The 15,545-nt window shown below is 36.5% G+C and overlaps 2 protein-coding genes across 4 annotated transcripts; both read left to right on the top strand.

Annotated features, from left to right (window-relative positions):
* Window positions 1–3,841: 3,841 nt before the first annotated feature.
* Window positions 3,842–11,195, top strand: LOC112292927 (uncharacterized). 3 transcript variants are annotated; one of them, XM_024541933.3, is made up of 10 exons: window positions 3,842–3,995; window positions 4,371–4,567; window positions 4,886–5,001; window positions 5,121–5,334; window positions 5,555–6,164; window positions 6,451–6,702; window positions 6,853–7,050; window positions 7,633–7,707; window positions 8,060–10,432; window positions 10,644–11,195. In XM_024541933.3, the coding sequence occupies exons 2-10, from the start codon at window positions 4,395–4,397 to the stop codon at window positions 10,995–10,997; spliced, it is 4,365 nt and encodes a 1,454-aa protein (XP_024397701.1). In that variant the 5' UTR covers window positions 3,842–3,995; window positions 4,371–4,394; the 3' UTR covers window positions 10,998–11,195. The 3 variants fall into 3 exon arrangements, with proteins under 3 accessions (XP_024397701.1, XP_024397702.1, XP_024397703.1); XM_024541934.2 differs by having other exon boundaries at window positions 3,865–4,004; XM_024541935.2 differs by lacking the exon at window positions 3,842–3,995 and adding an exon at window positions 4,094–4,234.
* A 1,829-nt stretch (window positions 11,196–13,024) lies between these two features.
* LOC112292928 (DNA repair RAD52-like protein 1, mitochondrial) lies at window positions 13,025–14,453 on the top strand. Its single transcript, XM_024541936.3, has one exon. It carries the CDS (start codon window positions 13,243–13,245, stop codon window positions 13,834–13,836), a length of 594 nt encoding a protein of 197 aa, XP_024397704.1. The 5' UTR covers window positions 13,025–13,242; the 3' UTR covers window positions 13,837–14,453.
* Window positions 14,454–15,545: the final 1,092 nt, after the last annotated feature.

Genomic DNA, 15,545 nt, shown 5'->3' with positions numbered 1-15,545 from the left:
TTTATAAATTAAGTGCCACTAAATAGATTAAATAAAGGCAAAAAATAACAAATCAAGTAGCACACATAAGGTTCCTAATAATATCATAGTCTCCTAATACTAATATAAGAATTCTAAATAAATACTTACAAATAAAGTAAATCAAATCAATGAATTTTTTGAAAATTTTTACAATAAATAGGTATAAATTTGATTTAATTTGGATATAAAAGAACTTCATAATTGATGTTTAAAGGTTGATACTTAATTGTGGATGAAACCACAAACTTTAAATAAAATTGTGTAATATAAATAAAATTGTGGCATTACAGATGAAACTATAATTGCAGCATTTTAGAAGTGCACTTATATCTTGCTCCGGTACCTTTGTTTTCAATTACAGCTTTTAATCCTATTGACAAATTCTTCTAATATTCTCAATTTTTCACAAATCCATATAAGCTTGTATTACATGCTATAGTTTGGACTCAAAGCAAGTATAAAAGTAAATCTAATATATTAAAATTGATGTAATCTATCTCAAGATTGCCTTATTTAATGAATCAAATATATTTTTTTATCAAGTAAAAATAAGTAATTATAATATTAATCAAATGTCTCTCATTCTACCACAATAAAATTAAAGAGTGCAAATGTTTGTGGAAATTATCAAACTTTATTGAATGGCTAATTCACCAATTTTGAAGAAAAGTAAAAAAAATAACAACCTTTCTTAAATACTCACAAATCTTTACTTAACAAGAATGTCAAGTTAAGAAGGATTTTTCTACAATATCATCAAATCTTAAGTGGATAAAATCATTTGCCAAATGAAAAGTAGTAAACTAGATGAAAAATCCTAAAATAAAAAATAAAATATTTAACATAATTTTTTTTACTATAATACTAATCAACATAGCTTGATACTTGATGCCATGTATTGCAATATCATTTTTTAAAAATACAAACTACGATTTTTAGAAAAAATAAAATATATTTTTTAAAATTACCATAAATTAGTTATTTCTAAATTACATTCATTATAGTTTCTACTTCTAATTTTATTTTCTTCTAATATTTTCATCTTAACTTGATACTTTTATTTTATTTATCTCTACTATACTTGTAGATGCTTATAAAGTTTTTTTTTTTTTTTAAAAAAAAATGACTTATTTTCATATAATTTGGATAATAAGTTTACATTGGTCATATCAATTAAATGTCATGATCATAAAATAAGCCAAAAATAAAATTATTATCATCAAATTTATTATATTTTTAAATTATAAAATAACTTATAGTATTGCTATATAAAAACTATTTAAAAGAATCTAAAGTTCTTTGTGTTGCTTTTGGAATACAAATCTATAGTATGATTTATTTTTGAATTTATTTTTGAATAATTTTTTATTAACCTTAATATTATATATATATATATATATATATATATATTTTTGAATTTAAATTTTTATAAATTTTGTCTCAACATAGATTTTTTAATCTTGTAGTAAATTGTAGTAAATGTTTTAAATAGTTTATATTATAAATTGATCTTTGAATATTATAGCCTTACATATTCTTTATAGGGATTTATGTATTAGTTTGTTATTGTTCACTTCTAGCTTTGTACTTCTTGCAACTACTTAAAGTCCTATAAAAGAAACAATTATAATTTAAATGTTTTAGAAGTTTTGATATTTTGATTGCAAAAACTTGTTATAGACAAAATAAAACTAGGATATTTCTAATGCTATTGTAGTTTCTACTATTGCCACTATTGCCACTATTGCCAAAGACATAAATCACATTATAATTCTAAAAATAATAATACATTCTTACATCACCAAAAGAGAAAAAGTAAACAACTAAAAGATACATGCATAGAATTGAAACTAGAATGGCTTTTGCCAATTGCAAAAAGTCCAAGAAGTCTTAAACTAAAAAAAAATAAAAGTAAAGTATTGAAAAAAGTGAAGAAGGCATGAATCTTACTTTCATATATAATATTTATAAAAAGACTACATGATAATGTCTTATATGTCATATGATATATGTCCAAGTTGTAATACAAGTAGATAAATGTACAACATGTAGCAAACTTGTTGGCTAAGTTCTCAACCTACCAATCACTTATAAACAAATGTAAAGTCTACAAAGCTTATGTGAAGCTTTTCAATAAGATTATCAATAATTTAATATATTTTTATTTACTTCTATCTAGTTTTAAGTTCTCAACCTACCAATCACTTATAAACAAATGTAAAGTCTACAAAGCTTATGTGAAGCTTTTCAATAAGATTATCAATAATTTAATATATCTTTATTTACTTCTATCTAGTTTTATGTATTTAAGTAAATATACTAGTAAATATAGCTATCTATTACATTTATAACTTACTATATATCACATGCCATCACAAGTTGTTATAAACTTATAGTATATAATGCTAGTTTAAGGCAATTGGTGGTAGCATGAGCAAAGATTGTAATGGTATATTATTGATAAGCTTTTATATGACATTATCATTATCCAATATATATATATATATATATATATATATATAGATGTAAGAATATAACCTTCTTCAGTCTTTTATATACCTTCCTTATATTCTAATCTTGGTTTAAAACTTTTTATTTTCTAGTTTTTTAGTTTTTTATTTTTTTATTTTTTTTTTATATTTAACAATAGCCATCATAATTTTTTTTATTATTTTATCAAATTATACTCTTATATCATTTTTATTCTTTTTTCTTTCTAAATATATTAAATACATAACTATATCATATGTTAATAAGTTTGTTTAAATTCCTATTCTTAAAAATTATTTTATAAAGTTTACTTTATGAGTATTTGAATAAAAAATATTATTATTTATAAAATATTATTTTTTAATTACTAAAATATTTCAATTAGATTTAAATTTTTATCTTACTTATAATTTATAAATATGTATATATATATATATATATATATATGCTAGAAAAAATCCATACTATTTGACACGAAAACTTGTGTCTTTAAACATTGCAATCTTTGATACTGCTATCCATCCATTCACTTGTTTATCTGTGTTTCCTCATTCCCATGTTTAGCCAATTAGAAGGTTTCTTTGTCTCTTTGTCTTCTACCTAAGCTATTTTACATAATAGATGTGTATCTATTTTTTTTCCACCTCTACAATGATTATAATATTTTTTTATTTATGCAACTTTACTCATTGTGTTAAACAATGGCATGAAAATTAAATGAATGGATCCAATAAAAAATTTACTAAAAAAATAAATTATTAAATTATAAAGCACTTCTTACTTTACTTACAATATAAAATTACAAGATGCGATGTTTTTTATATTTTTTTGTTTTTTTGTTTTTTTTGTTTTTTTGGTTTTTTGGTTTTTTGGTTTTTTGGTTTTTTTTTTTTTTTTTATACCTAAAATCAATGACATCCATGAATATAATGTATTAGCTATTATCAAATATAAAACGTGTATTCTTAATCAATTCTTTTTATTAAAATCTTAAAATAAATATTTCAATTTTCTACTCGAAATCAGTAATATACTAATCAGAACTTCTTCATAAATTTTTTTAAAATCAATCAAAGTGGTTATGCATACACAAGGCTAAGAAATTTAGTTATTCGAAGAGAATATCATGTCGAAGAAAGAAAGAAAAAGAAAAAGAAAACCTGTAATTCACTTGTATGCTCCATGCTTTGCAAAGCATGCTCACGCAGCTGCCACGCCTCAAGGGAACAGAATCACGTTCTCGGTTCCCCGTAAACAGACGGACGGCATCACGATGCCGGGAACTACCGGGACCTTCGAGAAAGACCGTTTACTGAACACTTTTGCTTGCGCAGAATTGCTATACAAATTGTGGTTTAGCCCTAGAAATGATTACGCATTTAGACGTCAAGGCCACGGCGCTCTTGATTGAGCCTTGAATTGGTTATTATTCCCTTGTGGATTGCCGCACAACCACCAAGTTTGCCTTGTAGATGTTGTGAAGGGTGCGTGAGGTTGTTCTACTCGCAGGGTTGGTTGGTTGGTTGGTTGCTGTGCATTTTTGTTGCTGGCGCGTGATTGTTTGATGTGAGGAGAGTGGATTGTTCGTTACTTGGCTAACCGATCCTGAGTGAACTCGTTTCCTGTGGATCGCGGGTTGCTAGCTTGGAGTTTTGGATTAGTGAGTGCAGTAGGTTTGTGGATCTGAATCTTTAGATTTTTGCTGTGTTGGAACTCATTCGAGGTCAGTTTTGATTTTCACTGAGAAATTCTGCCCCTCTTTCTCGCTCATTTGCGCTTGTGTGTGTGTGTGTGTGTATGTTTTAAATTAGCATTTTTTCAAACATTTTTTTAACAGTTCTTTTCCACTTCTGTTGCAGTTTTTGGAAGCCTCCGCGGCCAGGATGATGCGTCGTGATGGGTGTGTCGGGCAGCTGCAGGTGCAGAGTGCGCAGGCAGCTGTGCCTCTGGGGTTTATTTGCGGCAGCTTGCCTGTGCCAACTGTAAACCCTTCTTCAACCCCGTTCTCACCTACTGAGGCTGCTTTGGTCCCGGCCATCAATCTTTTGAGCCAGAGGTGCGCTGATCGTCATGCATTTTTACGTGCTCTCAAATTCATTGATAATGATCTTGTGAAAGATAGGTTATTCGTGATCGTCTATTTAGATAGTGTTTATACCTTATCACATTTACAGGGTTTAACAAGATACCCTCATTGGTTCTGTTACTTGTTGCAATCTTAATCAAGGTATTTATCAATTCTCGATTTCAAGGTACATCGAAGGATGTTTGTAAGAAAGAAACAACCAGTTATTGTGGATTGAAAGGTCCAATCGAATTGAGCTCCGGAACCTTTGTCGCCTGCTAACTTAAATCATGCTTGATAAGAATTCAGGACAGGAGCACCTCGCTATCGCTTGTTGCCCACCGATACTGATCTCAATACTGCACCTTCTCATAGAATGCCGTCCGACGAGTTGTTGCAAGTTACCGCATCACATGATGCAAATGGTCAGTTGTGCAACCATTACCAATTGACTTGACCTAATTCTTTTAGCATATGACGTTTTTTCTCAGATATTTTGCTTCTCATGTTTCTAACGTACACCCTGCTTTGCAAGGATATGCAGGACTGTGCAATCCTTGGGAAGGGGATTATTTGATGCAACCACTGGCAAGGAAATGTGAAAGCTTAGCGGTGAGTGCTCTCGCTGGATATGGAGATGAAATTGACGTGGTAGCTCCGGTGGACATTCTGAAGCAGATTTTTAAAACCCCTTATTGCAAGAGTCGCGTATCAGTTGCTGTCCATCGGATTGGGCACACACTTATATTAAACTCTGGGTAAGGCTCCTCTTGTTCCTTCAAATTGCTGCGAAGTTCGAAGAGGATCTGCTTACACGGGATAGTGGTATCAGAGAATCTTACAGCCAGCTTCGAGCATGATTGTACGTCGTGTATATTCTGATCCGAGGTAGAGCATTAGGTGACTCAATGTAGTGTGAACCTTCAGGCCTACATGAAGAATCTTTATTTATTGTGAGCATTACAATGTGCCGCACAGGCCAGATATTGAGGAAGGCGACAAGATTGTAAGGGGAAAGAAAAACCAGGCCAAGGCAATGGATAGGAACTTGTTCTCAAAGTTTGTGCAGCATTCCGTTCACGACGATGCTTCTGAGGTTCCAGATTCTCCCAAAACTTGCCATAGTGAAGGGAGTATTCCTCCAAGTACGAGGAGACGATCACCAGCAAGACAGCCACCAGGAACCGTTCCACCAGGATTTGGACCCTTAAAATCTTGGCGTGTTCCATGGCAGGTAGTTGACGATTCTTGCTCAGAAAGTGCAAGCTGTTACAGTGAAGATGATGTACGATCTGGACCATCTCGGGGTAGTAAAAAGGGAAAACAGAGGGTGATCAGTCGACGCAATGGTTGTGAAGGAGGCTTGGATTTTCAGAAGGGTAATTTCATTCGTGAGCAACAACAGAACTCTAACTTCATGGCTAAGGACCCGGATAACCCGCCAAGGCAAACGGCAACTGAGAATTTTCTCAGGGTTCTTTTCTGGCAGTTCCAGAACCTGCGGATGCTTTTAGGAAGTGATTTACTTCTGTTTAGCAATGAGAAACATGTAGCTGTCAGCCTACATCTGATGGAGATTGGTCGTCAGGTAGGACAATTCATCACTAGCCTCCTTTGAATTCACCATCAGGTGCGAATCAATGCACCTGATCTTGTCGTGGTGTCAGTTGATGTTTTGCAGTTGGTTCATTTGACATTGTCGCTCAATGTAGCAAAGGGTTGGTGGCCTCACTACACTGTCGTCGCTATGTTGCCACACGCCCTTCAGTTTTTGGGTGTGGAGTTGTTACTCGACTGTCTTCATTATTGCTGCAATCTACGCTATCCTCTCTTCAACTATTAGGTAGTTACGAGGACGTTGGTTGTTTGTGCAGGTTACTCCGTTGATGTGGTTAGATGCCTGGCTGGATAATGTGATGGCGAGTATTCCAGAACTGGCAGTGTGTTATCATCGCAATGGAGTTGTTCAAGGTTACGAACTGCTGAAAACAGATGATATATTTCTTTTGAAAGGTCTTTCAGAGGATGGGACAGCCTTTTTCAGTCCTCATGTTGTTCAGCAGAATGCATCATCAGTGCTTAGGTTCTTACAAGAAAACTGTAAACAAGACCCTGGAACCTATTGGGTATGTATGCTTGAATCTTTCAACTCTTTTTCACGAGAAATGTATAGAAATTTATGCATATTTTTGTTTATGTGGAGTATTTCGTTGATTACTGTTGAATTGAGTCCTGCATAGTGCTCACAACTGTGCTGGCTTACATTATCATGACAGCTTTTCAAGAACGCTGGAGAGGATCTTATGCAGTTATTTGATCTTTCTGTGATTTCCAAAGCTCGAAATACATGTGGTGATACACAGGACCAGAAACGTGGTATGCTACCTCCTTCAAGGAATCGAGGCAATGGTCACTATTCTTTGCCACTGGCAATGCTATTGTACCGACTTGCCAACCGTTTGTCACGATCTCAGGTATTCATTCTAGCTAATTTTCATGGTGCTTATATCTTTTTTATGCTTTGCCTCGTCACGCTGAAGCCTCCACACAGAGTTGGGAATAAATGCAGTGGATCTAAATTGCTTCTAGGTGTCATGTATAGCTGGAGGACCAGGACTATAGCACATGTGTGTCAGTTGTAGGCTGTTGTGAGATGTTTTGGTGCAAAACCACAGTCTTCCTTGGTACACAAGCTGCAGTGTAGTCCCTCTCCCCCTTATGAATGTCTGAGAATAGAAAGTTAGCTTACTTTGAATTGTGGCGAACCTTGTCTCCATTTTTTTTTTGAGTGTGAATATACTCATCCACTCCTTCGAATGTTTATGTATCTTGGCCAGAATTGCAGTTTTTCATACTAATGTTTCAGTCAGTTTGAGGCTTTACTGGTGTTCCTGCTGTCGTTTTATCGCTGGTGCATTATGTTTTTCCTTCTTAATAATACTGTCTTAGTAATTTTCATCTGCTTTGAGCCATGATATTCAGTACCAGGGTTGTTGTGCATTCTATCTTTGGACAAAGAAATCTTACTCATGTTTAAGAAAACCCATATCATGCAGGACCCAGCTGACAGAATGAAGTGTGCGAAAATCTTTGGAAAATGTCTGGAGTATATGGACGAGCAAGAACACTTGGTTAGTGTCCACCTCTACATTTTAAACGATTTTTCAGACTAACACAAACTTTTAGGCTTTGCATTTTCTTATCACATAAACTATTATCATATTATATTGTGTGTGTCTTCACACATCCCTAACAATTTGTTGGGTGGGAAGTTTTGAAATGTTCTACAAAACTTAAGTGTCATTTACTGTACTAGAAAGTGATTAGACGAGAAGAAATCACTTCTCTTATGAATTATTTTCATATTGCTGATTGGTTAGTTACACTTTGATTTATTTTTTTATTTAAATACTTTTTTCTAACTCGATGTGTTGATGGTTATTGATGACTCGTGACATTCACGATGGATTTGTGTCCATGCAGGTTATTCGGGCATCTGCTCATGAGCATGCTGCTAGGCTTATTCTAGCATGCTACAAGCAACTCGGAGTGATGCTGCAGCCTCTTTTAATTGAGGGCAATGACGATGATACAGCCGTGAAAGATGATGCTGAACAACCTGTCTTAGAGCTTCCGCCTACGGATACCACCCCCGGATTGCTGGAGGAGCCTGCTCCAGAAATCATTGACCATAAGTTGAACATTGAAGATAGTTCAAATATTATTCCCTGTGTCCAAGATTGTCAGGAAACCTCTCCTGAGAATTTAGCTAACTCAGCTGATGAGAATGCGGAGAGTTTTGATGATCCAACACCCACTGATCTTGTTCTGGCAAGCCCATCAACTGTCGGAACTTCTTCCTTCTCTCATGACCGTCATGAAGGTGCCCCTGATGGACAAGGAGAAACAGAAGGAGGGTTGACTGTATCAGATCCTGTTCCACAGATAATTCAGGCACTTGCAGACCCAGTGTCTGCACGATTAGCAGCAGTTCACCATCTTTCGCAGGCCATCAAGTCCTTAAGATGGCAACGGCAACTCCAAGATGTTGGAGAGAATAGAGCGTCTGCAGAGCGTGTTGGTCTCAGGCCTAACAGATATCCAAACCGTTTTACAGAATGTGTTTGTGGAGAACCTGAATGTGTAGCAATTTGTGATTTCCGAGATATTGAAGTTGGGTTTGGAATGGATGAAAAGCTATGGCAACTTCTTCTTCTCTTAGGTGAATCATATCTTACTCTTGGGCAAGCGTACAAAGAAGATGGCCAATTCAGTCGAGCCCTCAAAGCTGCTGAGTTAGCATGTCTGGTGCGTGGTTCGACTCCCCGACCAGAAAAGACGATAAACACTACTGGTGGATCTAATGGGGCGAATTGTACGCCGTCAGAGGTGCTCAAGGATAAAGGGTTGTTTTGGGGGCAAGTTTGGGTTCTTGTTGGTGATGTTTTTGCCGAGATTCAGCGCTCTATGGGTGAGTCCGATGTTCCAACGCATCTTGATGCTTCACAAGGCGAAGAGCTGAAAATGGCTCAGGAGGTTATGAAGGAGGTGAAAAGACTAAAGAAGAAGGTGGGACGGTTTCAAGTAAGCTGTGAAATTTGCAGTTTAACGAGCTGTAGCTGCCAGAGTGACCGAGCAAGTAGTGGAATCTCTGCCAGCAGTAGTAATAGTTTTTCTTCCGAAAAAAGTGCAGGGAAGTATGCACGAAAGCATGGAAAAAAGAACAATAAAAGCCCTCCCACACCTACAGACATTCTTGGTCGGGAAAAGGGTACCCTCAGTTCAGAAGCATACTCGAAGGAAACCAGTATAACATCTGGTGCAAACGTCGTGGAGCCTGGGCTGAATGGCACAGTTGGCGAAGATTCAACTCATTTAGACATCTTCATGTACTTCAAAAAGCCGCTTTTGAACGACTGGGAGAAGAATCTGTCTTGTGCTTCAGAATGTTATTCCTGTGCCGTTGGTGCTTTTGCGGACTCTATACATTTGCGAGAGTATGAAGGTGCACTCAGAAAGAAGGGCTGGGTGTGCAATGAGCTTGGTCGTAGGAGGCTAGCCCAAGGCAACGTAAAATCTGCCGAGGCCGCCTTCGAAACCGCTATTGTTGCATTTCGTGCAGTTAAAGATCTGCCCAACATTGTCTTAGTCTATTGTAATCTCGCGCACGGGCGAAGAGCAGCTGCAGAGGTGTTTGCCTCCCAGCTGTCTAATTGGGAAGAGTGTCAGCTGCCTCATTTTTATCAGGCCTTTGTCAATACAGTTGCCGAAGCACGGTTTCTATATCAAGAAGCATTAGAATTTTATGGTGAAGGAAGGAGAGAACTCATGGCGTTAGGAGACGGAGTTGAGCGCACAATGCGGGGATTATACAATGAGGTCTTCACTCAACTTGCTCACACGTATCTGAAGCTGGGAATGCTTCTTGCACGAGAGGACAAGTTCTTGAAAGCTCATCGGAAAACAAAAGGGCAGAAGACGGTTGGTGACCAAGTGTTACCTTCTGACAGAAAAACAGGTATCTCAGCTAAAGAAGCTATATCCAAAGCTTTGGTGTTGTATGAATCCCTGGGTTCGCTTCGGGCACAGGAAGCTGCTTATGCTCAGTTTCAACTGGCCTGTCAACAAAGAGACAGTTGCTTGTTTGCACTGGCTATGCAAGCTGAGGAGCTCAATACTGAGAAACGAGACACCAAGTTGCATGGAGCGAAACGGTTGGCATCTATGGCTGATCGTTACTGGCAGAGAGCACTGGAGTATTATCGAGCCGCTTCTCATCCAGATATGTTTCTCCAGATACTAATGGAACGGTCATCTATGTGCTTAGCTATGGCACCATCATCTCAACCAAATGCAGTAAGTACATCGATACGGGTGCATTTGTGTTCGAAGATTTTCATGCTTGTCATTCCTAATTAGTAGAGCTCTCAATCAAGACTATTTCAACCACCAAAGAGTGTCTGCAGCTTTTCAATCTTTCTTCAAGTGCAGAGAAACCACTTAACCTTTTATGCATCCAATAAAAGCGTATTGCTTGACTGATCTCGTTCCTGTATTGGCTCTGTAGATGATGGAGCAAGCTCTGCTGCATCTTTTGGAAGGTTGTCGAGCTGTAAAGTTCAGAGTCAGGGAAGATGGAGAAGATACAACGCCTCGTGTCTCATCAGATGTGTCAGCTGTTTTCACGTCTCAGCTACAGAGACTTCTGAAGACGATCCTTGGTGCAGCATTGTCTGCTTCCAAACCAAGCGGAAGCGCGCAAACCAGGTCTCGTAAGAGTGACAATGGTGGACGTAATGAGATCTCTGGCAGCACACCCAAGGTCAGTGACGTGGAAACCCTGAAAAGAATGTACAGGGCTGTTTTGAAGCTCACAGGGTACGATGATATCAACGTTCTGTATGACATGTGGTATTCATGAGTCCTTCACAATTTCTAGGAGCAGAGCATCTATTCAAGTAAATCTCGTCTGTTGACTGATTGTTTGGAACTTCAAGTTTTAGACGTCGTTTATTCAGTTTGGGTATTACAACTGGCTAATCTTTCTTTTCAACTACATCCTGAATTGAGAATTGTGTAATGAACAGAAACTCCATGTGGGTCGTGGTCTTTTTTCGTTCTTGTTGCATAGGATTCCATCCTAATCAAAATTACACAGAGATGGTCCTGTTATATTCATGGAAATTCATGGAAATGTTACTTCTGTCATACAATGGTGATAAGAATCTATATTTCACGTAAGTAATTATTAGAAATGATGAATATAAAACAGCAACAAGGTAAGGGAATAAGAGGGCCTTGAAAATTGGCTCCAACTTCTTGTTGAATTGGATTATTAAAAAAACGTTAAAAATAAGGTATGTTTTTGAAAGGTGTGTGGAGGTGTATTGTGAATAATATGGCTTAAGAAGGCTTGATTATAGCGTAATGTTATAAGACACTGATAGCGAAAACGTGAACAAGGTAACGAAAACGACCAGTTTGATGTTATTACAAAAATAACAGTTTAAACTAAATAACGTAGTTCTCAATATTTATTCATCATCTTTTCTATAAAATAATAAACTTAAATCTTTTAGTGCATTGCTTTTTGTTGAAATACCTTAAATTGTGTCATGCTCTTGTACCAACCTAAACTTTATCCTAAACCACCCTTGCACAAATCCAAAACAACCATTTTTCCTATAGAAAGATTTTAAGTTCATTCCAAGTTCACCAATGATTGGCAAACTTTATAAGTTGTGGTTTGTGTGTTTAAATTTGGGTTCGTATTATTTGAACATGTTGACTACAATGAATTATTCAGTAATGTTTGTAAAAAACTTCTACATTTTGTGTAGGCTTTGTTTTTATAATAATTTAAATTTGAATAATTGGGTTAAATTTTGTACAAGACTAGAAAACAACAAATGGACTCCCACTATGACTAACAAAAAAGAATTCAAATGGTCTAGCTTGTAAAACATTACTTTAAAACATTGTTAGTTTGAAAGAAAGAAAGAAAGAAAGAAAGAAAGAAAAAAAAAAAAAAAAAAAAAAAAAAAACACATTTAACCATAGGAAATGTGTACAAAATTGATCATACTCACATGCACATATTAATCATGTAATTAATACTTATTTTTAGACATTGATGTGCAAAATCAATGTTTTTGAAAAATCATTTTAACTCCTAAAAGTTTGTTTTGATTTTGAAGTGATTCATGCATATCATGAGCATACAAACAGTAATTCTATGTTCAAATGATTCTAAAATTAACAAATCAAGAACCCAATTACTGGTGTATGCCACATCTGATTGCTTATAACAAACCATGTAATAAAAGAAAACATTAAAAGAATGGTGACATGCCAAATTTGAGTCATATGTATTCATACACGTGTAAAACAGATATAAAACATTTATAAGAAAACTCATTTTTGATACATGCTTTTTGCATGGCATGAAACTATGAATTAATGTCACAATGTCACAGTCCAGTACATGTACGTCAAACCAAAATCACAACATAAATGTAAGATTTTAATTTTTTCTTTAATGGATAATATCAAAATATTCCTATACACCAACAATGCTTGAATAATTGAAGATATTAGATTTTTTTTGTAAAAAACCAAATAATTACAACTTTGTTTTCACAAGCAAAGTACATAAAAGTATAAACTAAACATCTATATATATATATATATACCAAAACCTCTGAAGTTTTGATGTATGAAGTCATCCTTTTGTTATGCTTACAATTACCACTTCAAAAACATTCATCCAAGTAAGATGACCACATCCATTCGTAGCAGGAGATGGATGACAAAGATAAATGGATTATATCCATCCAAAGGGACGAGATTAGGTGAGGGGTCCTGGAACCGTGTGAGGGAGGGGGTCATGCCCAAGGCCCATCATCGCTGACGGGGACGGAACGGGACCTGGGCCGACTCACACAGGTTCCATGTTGACCCGCTCCCCATGGAACCCGGCCCGCGGGACCGGCCCCAGCCCGTCCCAGCCTCCTCCTCCTCCTCTAACCTTAGCCTTCGCTGTAGTTTTTGCAGTGAAACTTGGAGCTCAGCATTCTTCGAGAGTCCAAGGCTTTATCCATTATTTATTTTCTCGCAGGTCTGGCTGTTGATACAGAAGCGCACAGCAGAGATCGGAGGAGTAAGCGATGGCCCTGGCGATGGTGGTGGCGGGCTCATCCCTTTGCGGCGTGCCCTTGCGGCACGAGGTTTCGGTCACCAGAATAGGGTGGGATCGGATTAAGAGAAGCCATAGCCATGGGCAGGTAGTGAGGATGGCAGCCATGGACGCCGGGAAGGCCGTGCCGTATGCAAGCTATGCTGTCCCGTTGGAGGCGTCGAAGGAGCAGTCCCTGATCACGAGGCCGCTGGCCGAGATCATGCGCGATATGAACAAGCGAGTGCCGGACAAGGTGTTGAAGACGCGGAGTGACGAGGGAGTGGCGCTGAAGTACATTCCGTGGTACCATGCGAACCGGATGCTGAGCTTCTACGCGCCCGGGTGGTGCGGAGAGGTGCGGAGTATCGTGTTCTCGGCGGATGGTACGACGGTGTCTGTAGTTTACCGGGTGACGATACGGGGAATTGACGGGGAGAGCTGGCGGGAGGCCTCAGGGACGGCATCCGTGTCTGACTCGGCGTTTGGTGACCCTGTGCAAAAAGCCGAAGGTATGGCCTTCCGTCGCGCGTGCGCTCGGTTTGGGCTGGGATTGTATCTCTACCACGAGGACGAGGTTCTTTGATAATTATTTTTGAAGAATGAACAACAATTGTAAGGGGTCTGGAAGTACTTGTGCATGAGGTTTGGAGCAGAGGGCAACTGACTGGCGGATTTTAGAATAGGGTCATGCGGTCTGTGTGATGAGTTCAGGAGTTCTTACAAATGCAAATGGCTATATTAGGATGTATGTGGAAACGAGTTCGATACTCTTGTTTTTCATAGCTAACTCAGTGCTTATGTCCTTGAGCAACTAGTGTGGCATAGTAGCAGTCATCGCTATCCAAGATGTATGGATATTTGGTAAGTTATCTTCATGCCCGGGGGTACCATTTCGATGAATGGCAATATCGTGCGCAGTCCCCTTCCGTATGTGTTCCGATTGCGTTGGTAGGCATAAGTAAGTTTGTCATTAGAGTTAGGACGTATGAGCAGACCGGGAGTCGATCTACTGGTGGTAGACGATGTCCTGAGCAATAAGTGCCACTGGCAAACTTGCCTGGTTTCTGATCTTGAGCTGTTTAGGTTCTTGCCAATTCTACTTTTTATTTTTCTGACCAAACCTTCTATCATGCCTCGTGATATGCGTTTTGTACACTAAAATTTAAACTTCAATAACATTATCTAAATTTAGACTCGCAATGAGGTTCAAATGCCGTGTAGGATCTGTCGAAGTGGCATACATACAGTTCTATTTTACCCAGTCTGATAAAAGTGCATCACTAAGTGATCAGTTTAGAGGGAGTAGGATATTGGAAATAGTGTGATTCTAGATTAGGTGAGAAATATTTTTTAAATTGATTTTGAAAGCTTTGAAGTTAATGATGTCCTACATTTGACCTCAACCAGGCAAGAGAAACAATGTTGTGTTGGAGGAGGAAATCATCATTGGAATGAAACGTGTTATGAATTTGCTTCTATAATTAAATTTTATCTTTATGTAAATTCATATCCAACTTGATTAGTGTAAAAAAACAGCTTTTTCTAAGTTCTTAAGATGTAAAATGCCAGTAAGTTTTAACAAAGGGTTTTTAATGAAATTTTGCTTCCTTTGAAGTACTAAGAGTTGACTTTGTGTTTGTTTGAAGAAAACTTCTATTCTTTGTTTGTAGATAAGTTGAAATTATTATTTTTATTTTCAAAGTAAGTGTTTATTCTATATTTATTTATTTGATTAATAAATTATACTTAATATATATATATATATATATAGAGATATACAAGTTTAGATTTTTTTTATTGATAGCAATTTTTCTATCTTCAATTTAAAGTAAAAGTGGTTTTAAGAATAAACTTGTAAGTCTTAAGTCTTTATTATTAAATAGTGTACCATTTGAAAGGAGATCATTAAAAAAATTATGATGTCTAAGGCATAAGAACAAGCATCCAAGAAATTAAGGAATATCAGAGAATCATGATACCAAATCAAATTAGTTTTAAAACAATTATTTGGAAGAATAGGATACTTCATATCTTGTCTCTTTATTTATATAGTAACAACATAGTTGTATGAAAGCTTCTAAGGAAGGCTCAAGGAGTCTTAAAATAATTTGAAAGTCTTAAGAATTTTTCTTAGAAAGCTTTAGAAGATTAAAAATGGATGATTATAAAAACTTAAGGAGAATATGAAAGATTCTTTAGAATCTTTGGGATACTATAGAAGATGTTTTAGAATTCTAGGGGCTTTTAAAGTAGTAGTAGAAATACTTAGAGGGATTGAAAAATTCCAAAAGA

This window comes from Physcomitrium patens, chromosome 15 (assembly GCF_059467195.1).
Source record: "Physcomitrium patens ecotype Gransden chromosome 15, ASM5946719v1, whole genome shotgun sequence".
Taxonomy (NCBI): domain Eukaryota; kingdom Viridiplantae; phylum Streptophyta; class Bryopsida; order Funariales; family Funariaceae; genus Physcomitrium; species Physcomitrium patens.
Note: the sequence above shows the minus strand (reverse complement) of the source record. Positions and strands in the feature narration are given on the sequence as shown.